Source organism: Macrotis lagotis, chromosome 1 (genome assembly GCF_037893015.1).
Source record: "Macrotis lagotis isolate mMagLag1 chromosome 1, bilby.v1.9.chrom.fasta, whole genome shotgun sequence".
Lineage (NCBI taxonomy): Eukaryota > Metazoa > Chordata > Mammalia > Peramelemorphia > Peramelidae > Macrotis > Macrotis lagotis.
Genome location: NC_133658.1, coordinates 933,333,075 through 933,349,390, shown reverse-complemented (window position 1 = coordinate 933,349,390; position 16,316 = coordinate 933,333,075). Strand labels below are relative to the sequence as shown.

The 16,316-nt window shown below is 53.6% G+C and overlaps 2 protein-coding genes across 12 annotated transcripts in view; both read left to right on the top strand.

Annotated features, from left to right (window-relative positions):
- LOC141510155 (uncharacterized) overlaps positions 1 to 5,409 on the top strand; it is a 36,254-nt gene extending 30,845 nt beyond the window's left edge. For 5 of the 7 annotated variants that reach the window (XM_074220171.1, XM_074220172.1, XM_074220174.1 and 2 more), the window contains 2 exons: positions 392 to 469; positions 2,085 to 5,409. In XM_074220171.1, coding sequence (XP_074076272.1) covers positions 392 to 469; positions 2,085 to 3,790 — 1,784 coding nt within the window. In that variant the 3' untranslated portion in view covers positions 3,791 to 5,409. The remainder of the gene's footprint in view (positions 1 to 391; positions 470 to 2,084) is intronic. The other 2 variants (XM_074220173.1, XM_074220177.1) reach the window with 2 other exon arrangements.
- Positions 5,410 to 5,504: 95 nt separating this feature from the next.
- LOC141510167 (uncharacterized) lies at positions 5,505 to 15,952 on the top strand. 5 transcript variants are annotated; one of them, XM_074220201.1, is made up of 3 exons: positions 5,505 to 9,370; positions 10,388 to 10,588; positions 11,090 to 15,952. In XM_074220201.1, the coding sequence occupies exon 3, from the start codon at positions 11,167 to 11,169 to the stop codon at positions 12,508 to 12,510; it is 1,344 nt and encodes a 447-aa protein (XP_074076302.1). In that variant the 5' UTR covers positions 5,505 to 9,370; positions 10,388 to 10,588; positions 11,090 to 11,166; the 3' UTR covers positions 12,511 to 15,952. The 5 variants fall into 5 exon arrangements, with proteins under 5 accessions (XP_074076302.1, XP_074076300.1, XP_074076303.1 ...); XM_074220199.1 differs by lacking the exon at positions 5,505 to 9,370 and adding an exon at positions 9,451 to 9,573; XM_074220202.1 differs by lacking the exon at positions 5,505 to 9,370 and adding an exon at positions 9,863 to 10,218.
- The last annotated feature ends 364 nt before the right edge of the window (positions 15,953 to 16,316 follow it).

Genomic DNA, 16,316 nt, shown 5'->3' with positions numbered 1-16,316 from the left:
GGAAAAGAAATGTGGGTGCCTCCTCTCATTGACCAAGAGTTTCCTTGTTCCTTCCTTGTCCCTGTTGACTAGGAGTGCTCACTCAACCATGGGTTCTTCCCACCAGCGTCAAGGGGTGCTCTCTCCCACCTTGACCAAGAGTGGTCCCAGAGGCAGGACCAGGGGTGTTCCCACCTTGGTGCATTGAAGTTCTACTAGGACCAGGGGTGAACAACTCCTCCATGGTCAGGGGATTAAAGCAGGGACCAGGCCCCAGGAGGAAGGTCTTCTTGATTGGAGGCGGGGAGGTAATGGCTGTTCCTCTGTCTTAGGGAGGCTACCCACTGTAGTCTGAACTCAGGGAGCATTCAGACTTCTAGTACTAGCAGTCATGGCCTGGTCTTTCCCCAAGCAGGGATTCCAGTTCCTGACCATGACACACTCTGCTTTTTGGAACCAGTGGACATGCAGTCAGTTGTGGAGGGAGCTGGTGAGTGAGGGCCACTACAGCAGGGTCCCTGGGAGGAGAAGGGAGACCAGGGACATTTGAGACCCATCCCCTTCAGTTCAGACCAAGGATCCACCCCCCCACCCCCAGCCTCAGTTCCCTCCCCAATAATTCTGTGCTGAGGAGGAGAGCACTGTGGAGCCAGGCATGACCTTTCTTTAACATCTGCCTCAGTGGAGAATTTCCTTGTTGGTTCTGCTCTTCTGCCTACACACTGTGGGTCTTCTTCTCATCAAATCCAAACATGGCCCCATCAGTGTCTGGTGTAGCTGGGCCATCCTGACTCTGATCCATTGTCCCTTGAGGGCCTCAGGTCAGTCTGGTTAAGCAGTTTGTGGTCCCTTCAGGTTCTCCTCCTCCTCCTGCCCCCCCCTCCCAGCTGTCCTTCTAGAGGGTCCCTCCTTCCCATTCCTCCTCCTCTTCTACCCCCTCCTCTGTCTCCTCCTCTTTCCTCATCCTGGTGACCCCTGCCTTCTCTGCTATCACCCTCCTCAGGACTCATGCTCTCTGTTTAGGTTGATAAGACTCCAGACTTGACCTCTGACCTCTAACCCCTCCCCTACTCCTGGCCCCTAGTCAGTTCCTTTTCCTCTGCAGCTCATTGTTCACAATCCCCACAGTACCAGGTGCCGTCTAACCTGCCCATTTCTGCCAGGAGAGCCACTCTTATCTTTCACCCTCTGTCCCAAGTCCCAGCATCTGTCAGTTGGGCCTCAGTGGGCTTTCCTGGAAATGACCCATTGCTCTCCAACCCTGTGACTGTCCCCCATGCAGACCTTCTTAACTGTAGGCTGGTGTTTTCCAGACTTACCTCCTGCTTACCCAGGGTCCACTATCAGGTACACCATCCCAAAACTGGGCTTTACTTACCAGGAGCTCTCCTACTCAGAAATTGTGCAATTTGACAAATATGGCAAATATAGCAAATATGAGCTTGCTTCTGGGGATATGAAGGTGAAAAGTGGGGCCTTGACTATGTGAGCCTAGGCTAAGATATTGTCCAAAAGAAACACAACACCAGGTAGTGGGTCAGAAAGGTCAAGGATGGAAGAGGTAAACAGGGGCTTCAGAAATATGGAAAAGATCCCTTCAGCCAGGAGAATCAGGGAGACTCCTGGAGGAGGTGGCCTTCCCAAGGGACTTCTCACCCTTTGTGTTGCTAAATTGCACTATCACCAACCTATAAACCCTGAGACATTTCTTCTTGATGCTACCCCCTCCCCATCCTTGACCTTGACTGTCCTCTTTCCCATCTCCCATCCCTGATCCTGGCCTGGGATGCCCTCCCTCCCACCTCTGATTTGGATTGCCCTCCCTCTCATCTTTGATCTGGCCCATTCTCCCTCTCATCCCTGATCTGGGCTTCCCTCCCTCTTAATCCCTCATCTGGGTCATCCTCCCTTCCACCCCTGAACCCAATGTGAGCCATTAAACTTCCCTACCCCATCCCTTTTTTTCTCCCTGTTTTTCTCTAATCACAGTCCATGAATGACTGAAGCCCCCTAAGCCATCTTCTGATGGCATTCATGATTTTATCCACTTGGGGGTTTTCCTTCTCTGGGAAGGGACATTTGAGGGTTTCATAAATTTCTTTCAGATGGGAAGATGAGATCAGAGGCTCTAAGTCCAAAGCAGGCCACCACCCAAGAAGGCTCATTCCAGCAAGCCAGGATGGAAAGACCTTTAGGGGACCTCACATTAAGAGAAGCCTGGATCTGTGCAGGCAGGTTTGAGAGCAGGCAGGGGAACCAGTTCAGACAGATGATGGAAGTGACCTTCTCTAAGAACATGCCCATGAAGCACAGAGATAGTGAGAGTACCATATTCCCTGCAAGGAAGATGATCCTACCAGAGCAGAATGTCTGTGGAAAAAGTTTCCCCCAGAACCAAGAGGGGAAAGCCTCCACTTATTGCTTAGGCTTTATTGGTTTTCAGAGCAGGATAATTTCTGAAAAGAAAACTTGTCCTAGGAATAATGAATTTGGGAAACCTTTGGGGGATCACACAAGCCATATTCTATATGAGAAAGCTCATACTGAAGAGAAAGGCTATCCATGTAGTGTGTGTGGGAAAATTTTCCATCAAAACTCACACTTGGTTCAACACCAGAGTGTTCATACTAGAGAAAAACCAAGGGAAAATAGAAAATCTCGAAGTTGCCACTCAGCCTATGTTCAGTACCACATGAGTCATCCTGGAGAAAAACTCTTTGAATGCAGAGAATGTGGAAAGACTTTTAGCCGGAGCATATACCTTACTGAGCACCAGAGAATACACACTGGAGAAAAGCCCTATGAATGCAATCAATGTGGCAAAGCCTTCAGTCAGAGTGCACCACTTGCCAAACACCAGAGGATCCACACTGGAGAAAAACCCTATGAGTGTGAAGAATGTGGGAGAGGGTTCAGTTGCCGTTCCACCCTTGTTCAACACCAGAGAATTCACACTGGAGAGAAACCTTACATATGCAATGAATGTGGGAAAGCATTCAGCCAAAGGACACACCTTATTCAACATAGAAGAATTCATACAGGAGAGAAGCCCTATGAATGTATTGAATGTGGAAAAGCATTCACTGAAAGTTCAGCCCTAATTCAACATCAGAGAATTCACACTGGTGAGAAACCCTATGAATGCAGTGAATGCGGGAAGGCCTTCAGACGGAGGACTCACTTCACTCAACACCAGAGAATTCACACTGGAGAGAAAATCTATGAGTGTAACGAATGTGGGAAAGCCTTCAACCAGATTGCACAGCTCACTCGACACCAGAGAATTCACACTGGTGAGAAACCTTATGAATGCAGTGATTGTGGGAAAGCCTTTAGCCAGAGTTCGTCCCTCACCAAACATCAGAGAATTCACACAGGAGAAAAACCCTTCGAATGTCATGATTGTGGGAAGGCCTTCAGTGACTCTTCAGTCCTAATTGTGCATCAGAGAATCCATACTGGAGAGAAACCCTATAAATGTCCTGAATGTGGGAAGGCCTTCACTCAGAGCATATACCTGAATAAACATCAGATAATTCACTCTGGAGAAAAACCCTATGAATGCAGGGATTGTGGGAAAACTTTCAGTCAGGGTAAATACCTTTCTCAACATCAGAGAATTCACACTGGAGAAAAACCATATGAATGTAATGAATGTGGTAAAGTCTTTAGTTACTGCTCTGCCCTCAGTCGACACCAGAGAATTCATGCTGCAAATAAACCCTATGGCTGTAATGAGTGTGGGAAAGGTTTCCAGGACTTGTCAGCTTTCCTCCAACATCGGGGACTTCACACTACTGCCCAACTCTGAGGTGGTCACTGAGAAAAGTCCCAGTGATTACACGAGGGCAAGACTCTGCACCTGTTAACCCTATACAGTGCCTAGGACTACGGGAAAAGGGGGTGTTCCTAAATGGTTGCTGATGCAATCATCCAGTAATGAATAGATGACTTCTGTTTGATCTGCTTATGTCCCTACCTTCAGACCACCCTGACCAGTTTTCTCCTGGAGGCCAGTTCTCCCAGTAATGCCCTCACCTTTACGAGGTGTCAGCCATGCCAGGGACTTTCTCTGAGCTGTTGGGGGAGAGAGATTCCTGCCAAAGGCAGAGATAGAACTCACTGGTCACAGGTTTTAGGACCCTCTCATTTTATTTCCCCATTATAAAACTATCTGACCTGGGAAAAGACACACAGATGAGGAGGGAGGCCCTAGGGTCTTCTTCCTGACTTTAGATTTCTCATGTATTTGAATGAGTTGCCTCACTGTCATCCCAGAGTTTGGAGTGGGAACCTGGAAATGAGGGTTGCAACCCCTGCTCTATCAAGAACTCACTTCTGAATTGTGGGAAGGTGGTCTTTGTGGCCCCTGCCTCTGAGACCCCAGGAGTTCTGATGCTTGGGCACTGTTTCCTCTTGTTTCTCAATTCCCTCTGGTGCTTTAAGGTTCACATAAGTAGTCCTTCTTCAAACAGCTTGGGGAGCAGGGAGTGCTTCCGGGGTTACAGTAACAGACACTGAGGCCCTGGGACACACATAGCTAGGAAGCTCCCTAGAAGATGCTGCTGCACTTGGATCTTTGGTGACGAACCTCTCTCCAAGGATGCACGTGACACATCCATGCTTGCCTCTCCTGGGCAGTTTTCCATGGGGGTTGGTTCCCCTAATGCCCCAGCTTCCTTTGCTCTTGTAGGAATGGCCATTTTTTGTCATAGATTAGGGAGCATTGTGACCTCTCCCAGCACATAGACAGCTCCATCTTCAGGGCTATCAGGGGCACCTGGAGGACATCACTTTCTAATGCCATTGCCTCAGGCTCTCATTTTGACCATGGATAGCCACCAGGTTCTGCTAGCCAAGTTCAACACCACTTAGCTTTTATAATGAATGAGTACAAACATTCCTCCTGGGCAGCTCAGGGGCAGGCAGTAGGGGACCACCTCAGTCTTTGGGGAAAGCAGGTTTGCACTGAAGGCATGGTCCCAGCAAATCCCCAAATGTGGCTGAGGGAGTCCTTGGCTCAGCTGCCAACCACCCTTAAGGCTCTTCCTTTCCTTAGTGAGCTGCAGATCCCATTCTGCCCCCACCCCTGCCAAGGCCAGGAGTCAAGGCTCAAATTCTCACTACAGTCAGCTTCACCTGGGAAGGGCCCTTGACTTCCCTCCTCCTTACAACATTGCATCTCCTCTCACCAGAATGCCACCAGGCAGGAAGAATTCAGCCTAAAGAAGGGATCCCTCCAAGGAAGGACTGGTCAGACTGAGGCCTTTGGAATTGCCTACCCCAACCAGGATTCTGCTGTCAATCAGGGAGCCTTCTCTTTTCCCCCAAATCATTTACAGGTCTCCATGTACCAAGCCTCTGCATTACCCACACCCTCACAGAAATTCCTGAAACCTCCCAAAGGCTTCCCATCTTTACTCTGAAAGGAGGGGGCAGCTCTGGACTGTTTTGAGGGTACCTCCTTCCTGCTGGGCTTCCTGATGGTGAGCTGGAAGCACCTTTGAAAGGGAACTAGGTAAGTTGGAGGTCTGTCATAAAGTCCTCTCTGCTTCTGGGTAATTCCACACCCAAGGGAACCAGAGTTAAAGAGGAGATAGGGCATGGGGGAAGGGGGAGATGGGCTTCCAGGGCACTACCCTCTGGATGTATCTCAACTCATGTCTCCACCACATTTTCCTTACAAGTCTGAGATGTCTCATTTGAAGATTTTTGTCCTCATTTAATAGGTGAGCTTGGGGTGCTGAGGCATTCTGGGCCTTGCCAATGAAGCTCCATCACCATGAAGCAGCTGAGCTCCCTCAGATCCCACTGTGGTCCAGGCAGGGGAAGGCAGAGGGCATCTCTGGAGCAGTCAGTTCCAGTCCAGACTATAATTCATCCAGAAATCACTCGTGTTGAGCCTTTGTTCAAAGTACTCCAGGAAGTGGAAGCCTGTCCCCCCTCCAGAAGGTTTCTAGAGAGAGAGCTCCAAGTATTACCTGGGGTACCCCTTCTTCCCCAAGAGGGCTGGTGCTTAACATCCTTGAAGATTGCTGTCATAATCCTACTTCTCTTCCCACCTTCTCTGTCCCAAGTTTCCTCTTCTTCAGGCCAAATATCCTCAGTTCCTCCCAGTAGTTCTCAAATGAGAAGAGTCCAGGATCCTTCCTGTACTGGCTGCCCACCTCTGCACATTCTTGTTAAGTTCTGAGTTAAGACCCTGCACCATGGGGTAGGGGTCTGACTCACCTAGAGCCTGCAGCCCACGGAAGCTACCAGGTGTCCTCTCCCCCATCTGAGGGGCAGATGTTTAAATCTCATGTAAGATATTTATGCTGATACCAGTTTTATGTAATGAGCCCTAGAAAATGAAGTTGGGGGAGGCAGTGCCACAGCCCATCTTTTTTGGTCTGGATGCTTTGGGGGAATCTTGGCTGGCTTTGGCTGTTGAGGGCTGGGGGGGGGCTCCTCCTTCACACTCACTCCACAGATCCAATTTCCTTTCCACATTTCAGGACTCAGGTGCCGATCTTCCTGATAGCCTAGGACTATCTTTCCTGCCCAATGAGTGCCAGTGGCCCCCTGGCCACTTCCAGGATAAAATACAAACTTCTCTGACATACAGAGCCTTCCCTAGCTGAGCCTTTTTAATTTTTAGATTTTGGCAAGGCAAATGGGGTTAGGTGGCTTGGCCAAGGTCACACAACTAGGTAATTATTAAGTTTCTGAGACCAGATTTGAACCCAGGTACTCCTGACTCCAGGGCCGGTGCTTTATCCACTGTACCACCTAGCTGCCCCCTAGCTGAGTCTTCTAATCATCCTCCACAATCTAGTGACACTGGCCAGCCCAGGACTGATTTCCCTCCACACCATCTCTTGGTTTCCCCCAAGCTGTCCAGGCAGACTACCTTCCAGAAGACATAATTTAACTTTGTGGCACCAGGCTTTTGGCCAGTATGCTTTCCCATTTGATTGGAAGCTCCTAGAGGGCTGGGACTGCTTTTGTCTATCTCTAGGCTTCTGGCACTAAATGCTTGGGATACAGTAAGCACTTCATGGGCAGCTAGGTGGTGCCATAGTATATAGAGGGCCAGGCCTGGAGTCCAAAGACAGGCTTTACCAGTACCAGCAGTGTGACCCTGGGCAAATCACTTTCACCCTGTGTGCCTCATCTGTAAAATGAGGGGAAGGAAATGGCAAATAAATGTTCCAGTATCTCAGCCAAGAGGAGACAACTGAAATACTAAAGCACTTAATAAATGTTCTCTGACTGACTGTGTCACCTTGGGCAAATACTAATTAATGGCCGAGCCCTCAGTTTCCAGGAAACACTCTCCAAAGTCTGTGATCCTGTGACTATCTTTCCTGGGTGTGATGTGTGATGTATTTTTTTTTTTTGTAAGGCAAATGGGGTTAAGTGGCTTGCCCAAGGCCACACGGCTAGGGAATTATTAAGTATCTGAGGCTGGATTTGAACTCAGGTACTCCTGACTCCAGGGCCAGTGCTCTATCCACTGCGCCACCTAGCTGCCCCCCCACTGTGCCACCTAGCTGCCCCGTGTGATGTATTTTTTAACCCTGTTTCCCTAGGTGTAAAATGGGGACAATAGCCCCTACTTCTTTAAGTGAGGATTAAATGAGATTTATATTAAAAAGCCCTTTGTCCCTATATGAGCAGTGCATAGTAAGCTGTTTAGATATTGAAATGTTCTTTTTGGAAACCGATCTCACCTCACACTGGCCTCTGGGACCCATCTTGGAGCTCTAGTCCCTCCCTTGTAAACTGAAGTGGCCCAGGCAGCCTCTGCCAGCTCTTGCCTCTCCCTCCCTCCCCAGACCTCCAGCCACAGTGTGTCCTCCCAGGATATGTCTCTCTCCCCTTATGTCCCTCCTTCCTCCCTTTTTTATCCCTATCCCTTTCCTTGTTCTTTCCTTCATTCTCTCCTTCCCTTTCCTCAACTCTTTCCAGTTAATGGCTTTGCTGTCGACCAACTCTCCTAAGAGATGTCTACTTGCCGGCCGTTAACTTTTAAATGATCCTTTATAAAGTCAAACCCATGTGGGTTCATTTTAAAGAGTCTTGGCGAGAGAAAGCCAAGCTATGCCAGAATCTTACCAATGTACATTTACACAGAAGACAAGGCTTTTTTAAAAAAAATTTTTTTATTTAGGTTTGTTGTAAGGCAAATGGGGTCAAGTGGCTTGCCCAAAGCCACATGGCTAGGTCATTATTAAGTGTCTGAGAGCAGATTTGAACCCAGGTACTCCTGACTCCAGGGCCAGTGCTTTATCCACTGTGCCACCTAGCTGCCCAAGACAAGGCTTTTCAGCAAACCGGTGTCATTGTGCACTTCTCCGGCTCGTCACTGCTGCAGCCCCTCTTTGGTGGGAAGGCTCTGGTGTCAGGCCAGGCCAGGACTGCCCTTGAAGGCTCTTTGATAGTTTATAGGCCTTCTTTCCAGTGTATAGTCTCTGCTATTGGTAAGGCACCCACATTCCCAGCACTCATAGGGCCAGTGTGACTGCTGCTGGGGGAGGTTTGAGTTCCAGAGGCATTTTCAGATTGCCAGCATGCATAGGGATTTCTCCAGGGTGGGCTGACTGGGGCCTAAATGCCTTCCCACAACTCCCTCCCCCCAAAGGCTCTTTCTCCATCCGGCTGGACTGTGTGATCACATGCAACAGCTTGGTCTCCAGAGGGAATCAGGGACGTCACACTGGCAACATTGAGAGGGTCTACCCCACCCAAGACCACCAGAATGTCCCCCAAGGCTTTCTCCCATCCCGGGCCTCGGTGGAGAGCTCTCTGGCTGAAGCTTCTCCCCCAGGAAGCACGTGCACAGGGTCTCTCCAGGGCGAAGCCCCCCGGGGTCCCCTCCCTGTGTGAAGGCCTTCCCACCAGGGCTGCATCGGGGAGGTCCCACAGGGTGCCCCCCCCCCGTGGGATGCGGGCTGAACTAGGGCCACCTGGGCAAGGGGTCTGGGGGCGGGGGTCCGTGGACCCCCAGGACTGAAGGGGCTCGGAGCCCTCCCGGCGGGGACGGGCCTGCCCAGGGCTCTTAGGGATCGCCTTCCCCGGCTCTCCTCCAGGAGCCGAGGGCCCGCATACAGCAGGCGCCCATTTAATGCTTCCTCCGGGCCCCCTCCTTCCGCGCGGGTCTCTGAGGTCCGCCATCTCCGCCGAGGTCACAGGGTGTCAGCCGACCCCACGGGGGCGCGGGGAGACCCCGGCCCTATCCTCCCGGAGGCCGAGCAACCTGGAGCGCTCCCGTGACCCCCAAGCCGGCGGTTGCCATGGAGACAGAAGGGCGGGACAACGGTGGGAGAAGAGACGCGCCGTGTTCCTGATTGGTGGAACGCTTCCTTCCTTCGGGCGCGGAGCTTTCTGGGAGCGATCACTTCTGCGCGTGCGTTGATGGTTGATGGGCCTCAGGCTGATTGGCTCGGGAAGTGTCTGTGGGTGTGGGCGGGCCAAGGGCCGGTCTGCGCACGCGCCTGGCCTGGGGAAGGCGCGGCTACGTGACGTTACGCCGCACGGCGCTCGAGGGGCGGAGCCGGCGCTTCCGGGCGCGTTTTGCGGCTGCGTGAGCCCCGGAGCCTCCCGCGGCAGGTTCGTGGCCGGGCTGGGGTCGGGGGTGCCGGGGGCCTGCGCTCCGAGCCCCTTCTTCTCCAGACCCGCCCCCGGCCTCTGTGGAGCCCCGACCCCCGCCCCGCCCAGCCGCCGCGCCCCCGGGGTCATCCAGACGGCGCCCCTCCCCCGGCACGCACTAGGCGCTCCTCGTGGGGGGGCGGTGCCCCGGACCAGGGGGTCCTGCCCGGGAGGGGGCGGGACGGGGCACTGTGCTGGGGGTCCCAAGGGGAAGGGCGGGGGGCGCCCCAGGTCGGGAGGGAGGGGGATGGGCCTCAGCAGCCGGCCCCGGGCAACGTGCTGGACAGCACCCCTCCCCCACCCCAGTTGGGTGGGGGCCCAAGGCAGCCTCTGCACCCCCCTTCGTGGGCCGGCCGGAAGAAGCTTTCTAGGGGGGCCTCGGGGGCTGGGGGCTGCCTGCCCCCCCCCCCCCAGCTTTGGTTCATGTGGCTTCTCTGAGTGTTTCAGATTGAGGAGAGGTCTTGGTGCCGTTTTGAAAGTAGTTTGGACCTCAACATCCCCTGCAGGGGGTTCCCTTTGAAAACCCCTGGGGTTAAGTCCATCCTCCAGATCTCGGGGCTCTTCTCTGAGCCACTGCCACAGGACCAAGATGACAGGAGGAAGGAGGTGTTTCTCTTTGACTGATTTTTTTTCCTGGAAGGCAATGGGGTTAAGTGACTTGCCCAAGGTCACAAAGCAAGGCAATTATTAAGGCTCTGAGGCTGGATTTGAACTCAGGTTCTCCTGACTTAAGGGCTCATGCGCTATCCAACTGCCCCTCTTTGTCTGATTTTAGGGAGCTGACTGTAGGCTGCATGATGACCTGGAGACATCCTCACTCTTCTCTTTTGGATCCTCAAAAGCTGTGGAAATGACTATGCTCTTGTGGGGACATGGTGTTGAGTCTAGACTCCATTTGAGAAGGGTCTCTGGCCAGGGCCTCCTGAGGAGCAAAGGTTCCAGGGAGCCGTCGACCCCCAATCCGGACACTGGAGACGTGAGTGTCCTGGGTCCTGGTGGGGGGGGGGTTGGAAGAAGTGGGCAGGACCAGGAACTTGGACTGGCTGATGAGACTTGGTGGTGGTGGGGGCTTGTCAAAATGAGGGTGGTCCCATCACACAGCATCCATTCTGAGAGCCATGCCAAGAGAGCCAGGGCCACCGTCTGAGTCTTCCTGTGGGCCTTGAGCCTGTCAAGTGAGGCTGGGACAATGAGCACTGGGCAAACAGAGGGAGCCACAGATGGGCAGTACACAAAGGAAACTGCAAGGGGGTGGGGGCAGCATGGGAAATAGGCAGAAGACCGGGCAGAGCTTTCTGGAGCCCTTGGCCTGGCCCAACCCTGCCCTCAGGCCAGCCAGACTCAGAGGGTGGCTGGGGAAGGGCGGAGGAGGCAGAATTTGAGGCAGAATTTGAGGCGAGGTCCGAGGGACCCCTGGGGGAAGGAGTGGGCCTTGGGAGTGGACTGCTGTCCCACCCAGTGACCTGAGTTCTTTCAGGACAGGGTTCACCTGCACCTCCACCTGGGGCCCTGGAGCTACCTTGTGGCTGATACATCCACACAGGCCTCTGCAGCATGTCTTCCACACTGTTCCCTGCTGGCCTGGTGCCCTTTGAAGATCTCTTCTCCAAGCCCCCCAATCCCATGCTGGGCCCCAGTTTGGCACAGGATTGTCGACCTGGCTTGGACCAAGAGGGCTGTGGGAAGCTGAGCTGCCCACGGTCAGACCCTGGGCTGACCCTGACCACTCCACCCTCCAGGCCTTTGTTTCGCCTCTCCAGCTCTGAGACTTGGACCCAGGAATCCCCGGACCCCAGCCAGGCCCCATCCCCTCCCCATTTGGAGCCTACCAAGGATAGTCAGGCAGATGACTCCTGCCATCCCCCAAGCCCTCCTCCCTTGGAACCTGGCCCTGGTGGTGGTGGCAGTGGCAGCAGCTCTGATGATTTCGTCTGCAAACCTGGCCTCACTGACCCTGGGCCCACTGAGAGACCGCCTCCAGGAGCTTCCCCCCGCTGGGATTTTGGGGACCTGTTTTGCAAACCACCAAACCCCATGCTTTCTCCTACCACGGCAGGAGCTGTGACCTACGACCCTCCACCTCTAGCCTCCCCCTCCCCCAGACCTGCTTCCGGCCAGGAGGGCTGCCAGGTTCCCCTATCTGGGTCCGAGGGGAGCCAGGATGGCACCCCCTGCAGACCGGGGCTGGGAGAGGCCAGGCCCAGAAACCGGAACGGCCAAGGCAGTGGCCCTCGACCAGATGGCAAGAGGAGGAGCAAAGAGGCCGGGGCTTCCGCTGCCAAGGGGAGAGTGCCGCCAGAGGAGGACTTTGCCCAGCTCCTTGAACGGTACAGGCGAGAGAGAGAGGCCCCCGAGGAGGTCCCGGTGTCCCCGGCACCCCCTGCACCCCCTCCTTCAGAGGGCAAGGTGAAGAAAAAAAGCAAGCGGAACACAGGGGCTGGGCGTGCTGGCCGAGCCAAGCCAAAGAAGCGGGCAGGGCCTGCCAGGGACTCCAAGCCCTTAGCGGGCCCTGCCGCTACCCAGGAGCGGGCACCCGTGAGCCAGGAGTTTGTCCAGAAGAATACAGTGGCACTGGGCTCCCAGAGGGGGTGCAAGTACTTCCTGGCTGGGTGGTGTGTCCTTGGTGAGCAGTGCAGCCTGGACCACTTGGCCGAGGGCCTCAAGTTCCAGCAGCTCTGCAAGTTCTACGTCCAGGGCTACTGTACACGGGGTGACCAGTGTAGCTTCTTGCATCACGAGTTCCCCTGCAAGTTCTTCCACACTGGGGCCAAGTGCTACCAGGGTGAGCACTGCGGGTTCTCTCATGCACCCCTGACACCTGAGACTGAGAGCCTCCTGAGGACCGCCCTGGCTGGTCCAGCCCCAACTGAAGCAACTGCTCCTCCGGCTCCCTTGTGACTGGGCGTAGACCTCAAACCCACACCTCTGGCCTATCCAGCCAGGCGTAGACTGGCTTTGTTTTCATGTGACCTCAGGTTGGTGGCAGGATTGCCATTGTGTAGTGAGGATTTGGGCAGATTAAAAGACAGGCAAAGGGAGGGTCTGCTTGTGTTTATTTGGGCCCGAGACTTAGAGCAGAGGCTAACTTTGGAGGGGCCCCCTCCAGCCAAATGTGGCCTCCCCCTCTAGGGGCCATGCTGCCCTGTGGGGGAAACTAAGAAGGGCCAGAGCCTCCCAGTCACTTCACCCTTCCTGAGAGTGAGGCAGCTTGAGAAAGAGCCCATTGACCAGGGCCTTGGTTTCTGCCTTTGGCAGTCATTGCTCCCTCCCAAGGAGTGTCTCAGAGAATGCCCTGTGGTGTCTCCTTTGGCCTGCCCACTTGATGGGCCCTGATCAAGCCCATGGGGCACTGGTTTGTGGTGGAGTCCTGGCCTCCTTGGGCCTCCTGCCTCTGGTTCCTCTGGCTTTACAACAGGATTTCCTCCCCCCCCAAGCCTGGGTTGGAGGAGAGAAGCAGCCTTGAGGATTAAGGTTTAAAACCTGGCTGGACCTACAGTCTCCCCCCAACCTCAACCTGTTGTGCCCCCTTGCTGCTGCCCAAAACGGCCTAGTCCCATACCCTGGAGATAGAATCCAGGGCATCCATTTTGGTGGTCAGTGGTCTGACACAGACTCAGGGAGCAGTGATGGTGGTGGAGGTTCATGGTGGGGAGGAGTGATGAGGGAATGCAGAGTCATCTCCTGGAGAGCCCATCAGACTCCATCTCCCCTTTCCTCTGGGACCTGAGCTGAGGTGGTATGGCTACCTATAAGTGGGGTGGACATAGGAGTTATGTTGCAACCACTCCTCAGGGCCAACCTCCCAGGCCAGAAGCTGTCCCACTGTCCTTCTGCTGGAGGGAGGCCCCAGCATCCTCTCTGGCCCTTTCTGTCTGGGGCTAGCCTGCTGGGCAGTGACAGACTTAGTTCCCAGGATCCTAGAGTTTGGAACTTCTGGCCCAGTGTCTTGTTTTTACAGATGGGAAACAGGTTCAGAGAAGGGAAGGTCCCATGGGTGGGGGCATACACTGGTGCTAGAGCTAGGCCTGTGGAAACTGAGTTAGGGCCTGGTACTCTCTTGAGTGGGCCTTTGGAAGGAGAATGAGGAAGAACTGGACCCTTTGCAAGTATTAGCTTATGATCATTAGAGAACAGTCTTGTGATAGACACATGTTCTTAGGACCCCCACTGGTTTAAAGTTGAGGAAACTGAGGCAGGCAGAGGTGAATGGCTCCTGGTTCCCCTCCGTCCACTCAGGTGAGCCCCAGCTTCCTATATTACCAGGTCCAAGATGGAACTCATTTCCCTCTCCCCAACTTTCTTATAATGGAGGGATCCCCCATCCTTCTAGTCCCTCAGCCTCCCAAATTAGGAGTCTCTCTTGCTCCCCAGATCCTGATGTGATATCTGTGGGTTTCACCTCTGAAGCATCTCTCCAACATGATCCCCTTCTTTCTTGACAGAAACCCTCATCACCTCATGGCTGGACTTTAGGAATAGCTGCTTTGGGGTGGAGCCAGGGAGCCAGGATCAACTTCTGCCAGTTTCCTCATCTGTGAAACAGTTCTCAGTCTGTGTTTCTCTTTGAGGGAGTTCAACAAGACTGAATAAATGCCCCAAAGGATCCAGAACATCTTTTCCCATCTTCCAAAACCTTCCTGAGTTGCTAGCTCCCTTCTCTACCAGTGGGTTCCTTAGGAAAGAGAAGGGATACATGGGAGGCCTTGGAAGAAATGTGTCTCCTTTCCTCCCTTTCTCCCTCCCTTTCTCCTTCCTTCCTTCTCCTGGCTTCCTGACACAACTGCCCTCAAGGGGCATTTAGCAGTTGGCATGGCTTCAGTGGTCACTTGGTCCTTCCTCATCTTCAAAGGATGCTTCATGTGATATCCCCTGGGAAACAAACCCTTGACTTGCTGACTCCAGGGGGACCAGGAGCTGCCATTCTTCTGGAAGGCTCCACAGACCCATTTTGGGGGCCAGGCATGTCTGCCCCTTGGTGTGGCCCACTTGTGCCCTGGGCTTGAATTTCACATTTCAGACCTCCCAGGCTGAGCAGGTGCAGCATTGCCAGGAGGTGTGGGCTACCCTTTGTTTACTTTCCTTATGTTCCTGGCTGGGGGTTGGGAGGGTGGAGAAAAGGAAGGAGAGGGACAATCCGGCCTTGAGGTCAGGCCTTCTGTAGCTGCTCACCTCAACTCTCTGGGGCCAGTCTGTCCCTTACTCAGGCCACTTTGCTTCCCCGAAGAGTGGAGTCCTCCTAAGGAGTGAAGGGCAGGGTTTTAGCAGGAAGGCTGCTTCTCAGCTTTAGGTCCTAGCCCAGGGGTGTCCATGGGGGAGGGCAAGGCCACACCTCCTCTGGGGCTCAGACTTTTCATGGTCCTGGAGCCCCCATGTTCCTCCTTTAGAAATCCTTTCATCTGGGGAACTCCTCCCCCTCCCACCCCTGAGCTCCCAGGAGTGCTTGTACTGCCCAGGCCAGGGCAATAAGGCTCTGGGGCAGTGACCCAGGAAGCTGAGGGGCCTAGGAAGATGGGCCAGTCTCCCTAGTTCAGGAGGGTGCCTCCCAAGTCTCCCCCCATCTTCCCCCCCAAAAAAAAACCTGAAGTTGACCTGCATCTTGGCCTCCAGATGTGGGGGAGGAGGGGAGTCAGGGAATTGGGAGGTAGGCTGAGAGCTGGTGCCCCAGGGAGGGGATCAGCAGTAAGCAAAGGCAGGGCTGGAGCCTTCCCAGTTACCCTCCATCCACATATAGGAGCTGTGAATCCCTGTGATGCTCAGGCAGCCACTGCTTGTATCACCAATAGTCCTTTCCTGGGAGACCCCAGGACGTATAGCCATGGAGCCTGGGCTTACCCAGCCCTCAAACCTCCCTCCTGCTCCTTCCTTTCCTTCTGGCCCCTGGTTCCCAGCAGCCCCATTGATCCTACATTGAGAAAAGCTGTCTCACCCACTTCTGGTTCCTTCAGTTCTGGCTGAGTCCCTGAGGGAGTGGTGACAGCCTTGTGGTGAAATGAAGTTACAGAAGGACCGAGAAAGCCTTCCCCCAGCCTCCCTCCTCTCCAGCCTATTCCTCCATGGTGGCTGAAAGTCAATGATTTGGTTGACAAAAGCAGAGATCTCTGGAGAGTCAGAGATTGAGGAGAGAGACAGAAGGACCCCAAGAGGGAAAAGACAGGGAGGAGCCAAGATGGAGAACAGCTGCCACTGGGAGGCAGAGCTGTTTCTTCTTTGGAGACTGACTCCTTGACTGGATCTCAGTTGCCTCCTCTGAAAAAGAGACTGGGATTCAAGATTTCAATGATCCTTTGTAATTCTTAATTCTCTGATAAGAGACAGATGGGAATTGGTAGTGGGAGGAAGGGGGGGGGGGGTTTGGCAGAAATAGCCCAGAAAGCTAGACAGAGTCACTCCCTTAGTGTTCATTAAATAGTATGAGAAATAGGGAAGGGAGGGGAGGGGAGGGGAGGGGAAGGGAAGGGAAGGGACTTATACCAGACAGTTTTGATGACCGATGCTTTATGATATAATTTTAGATTGGATCGGGCTAAGCCACCTTCTTTTGTACTTTATTTCATTAAACCATTTGGAAAAATAGATAAGGAAGAATTCTACAAAATTAACTCTATGAGACAAATATGATTTTGCCTGGAAAGACTGACACAATTGATGTACTATGAAGAACCGGGGGGAAAACCTTATACAACAATAGCAACATTGTACATTAA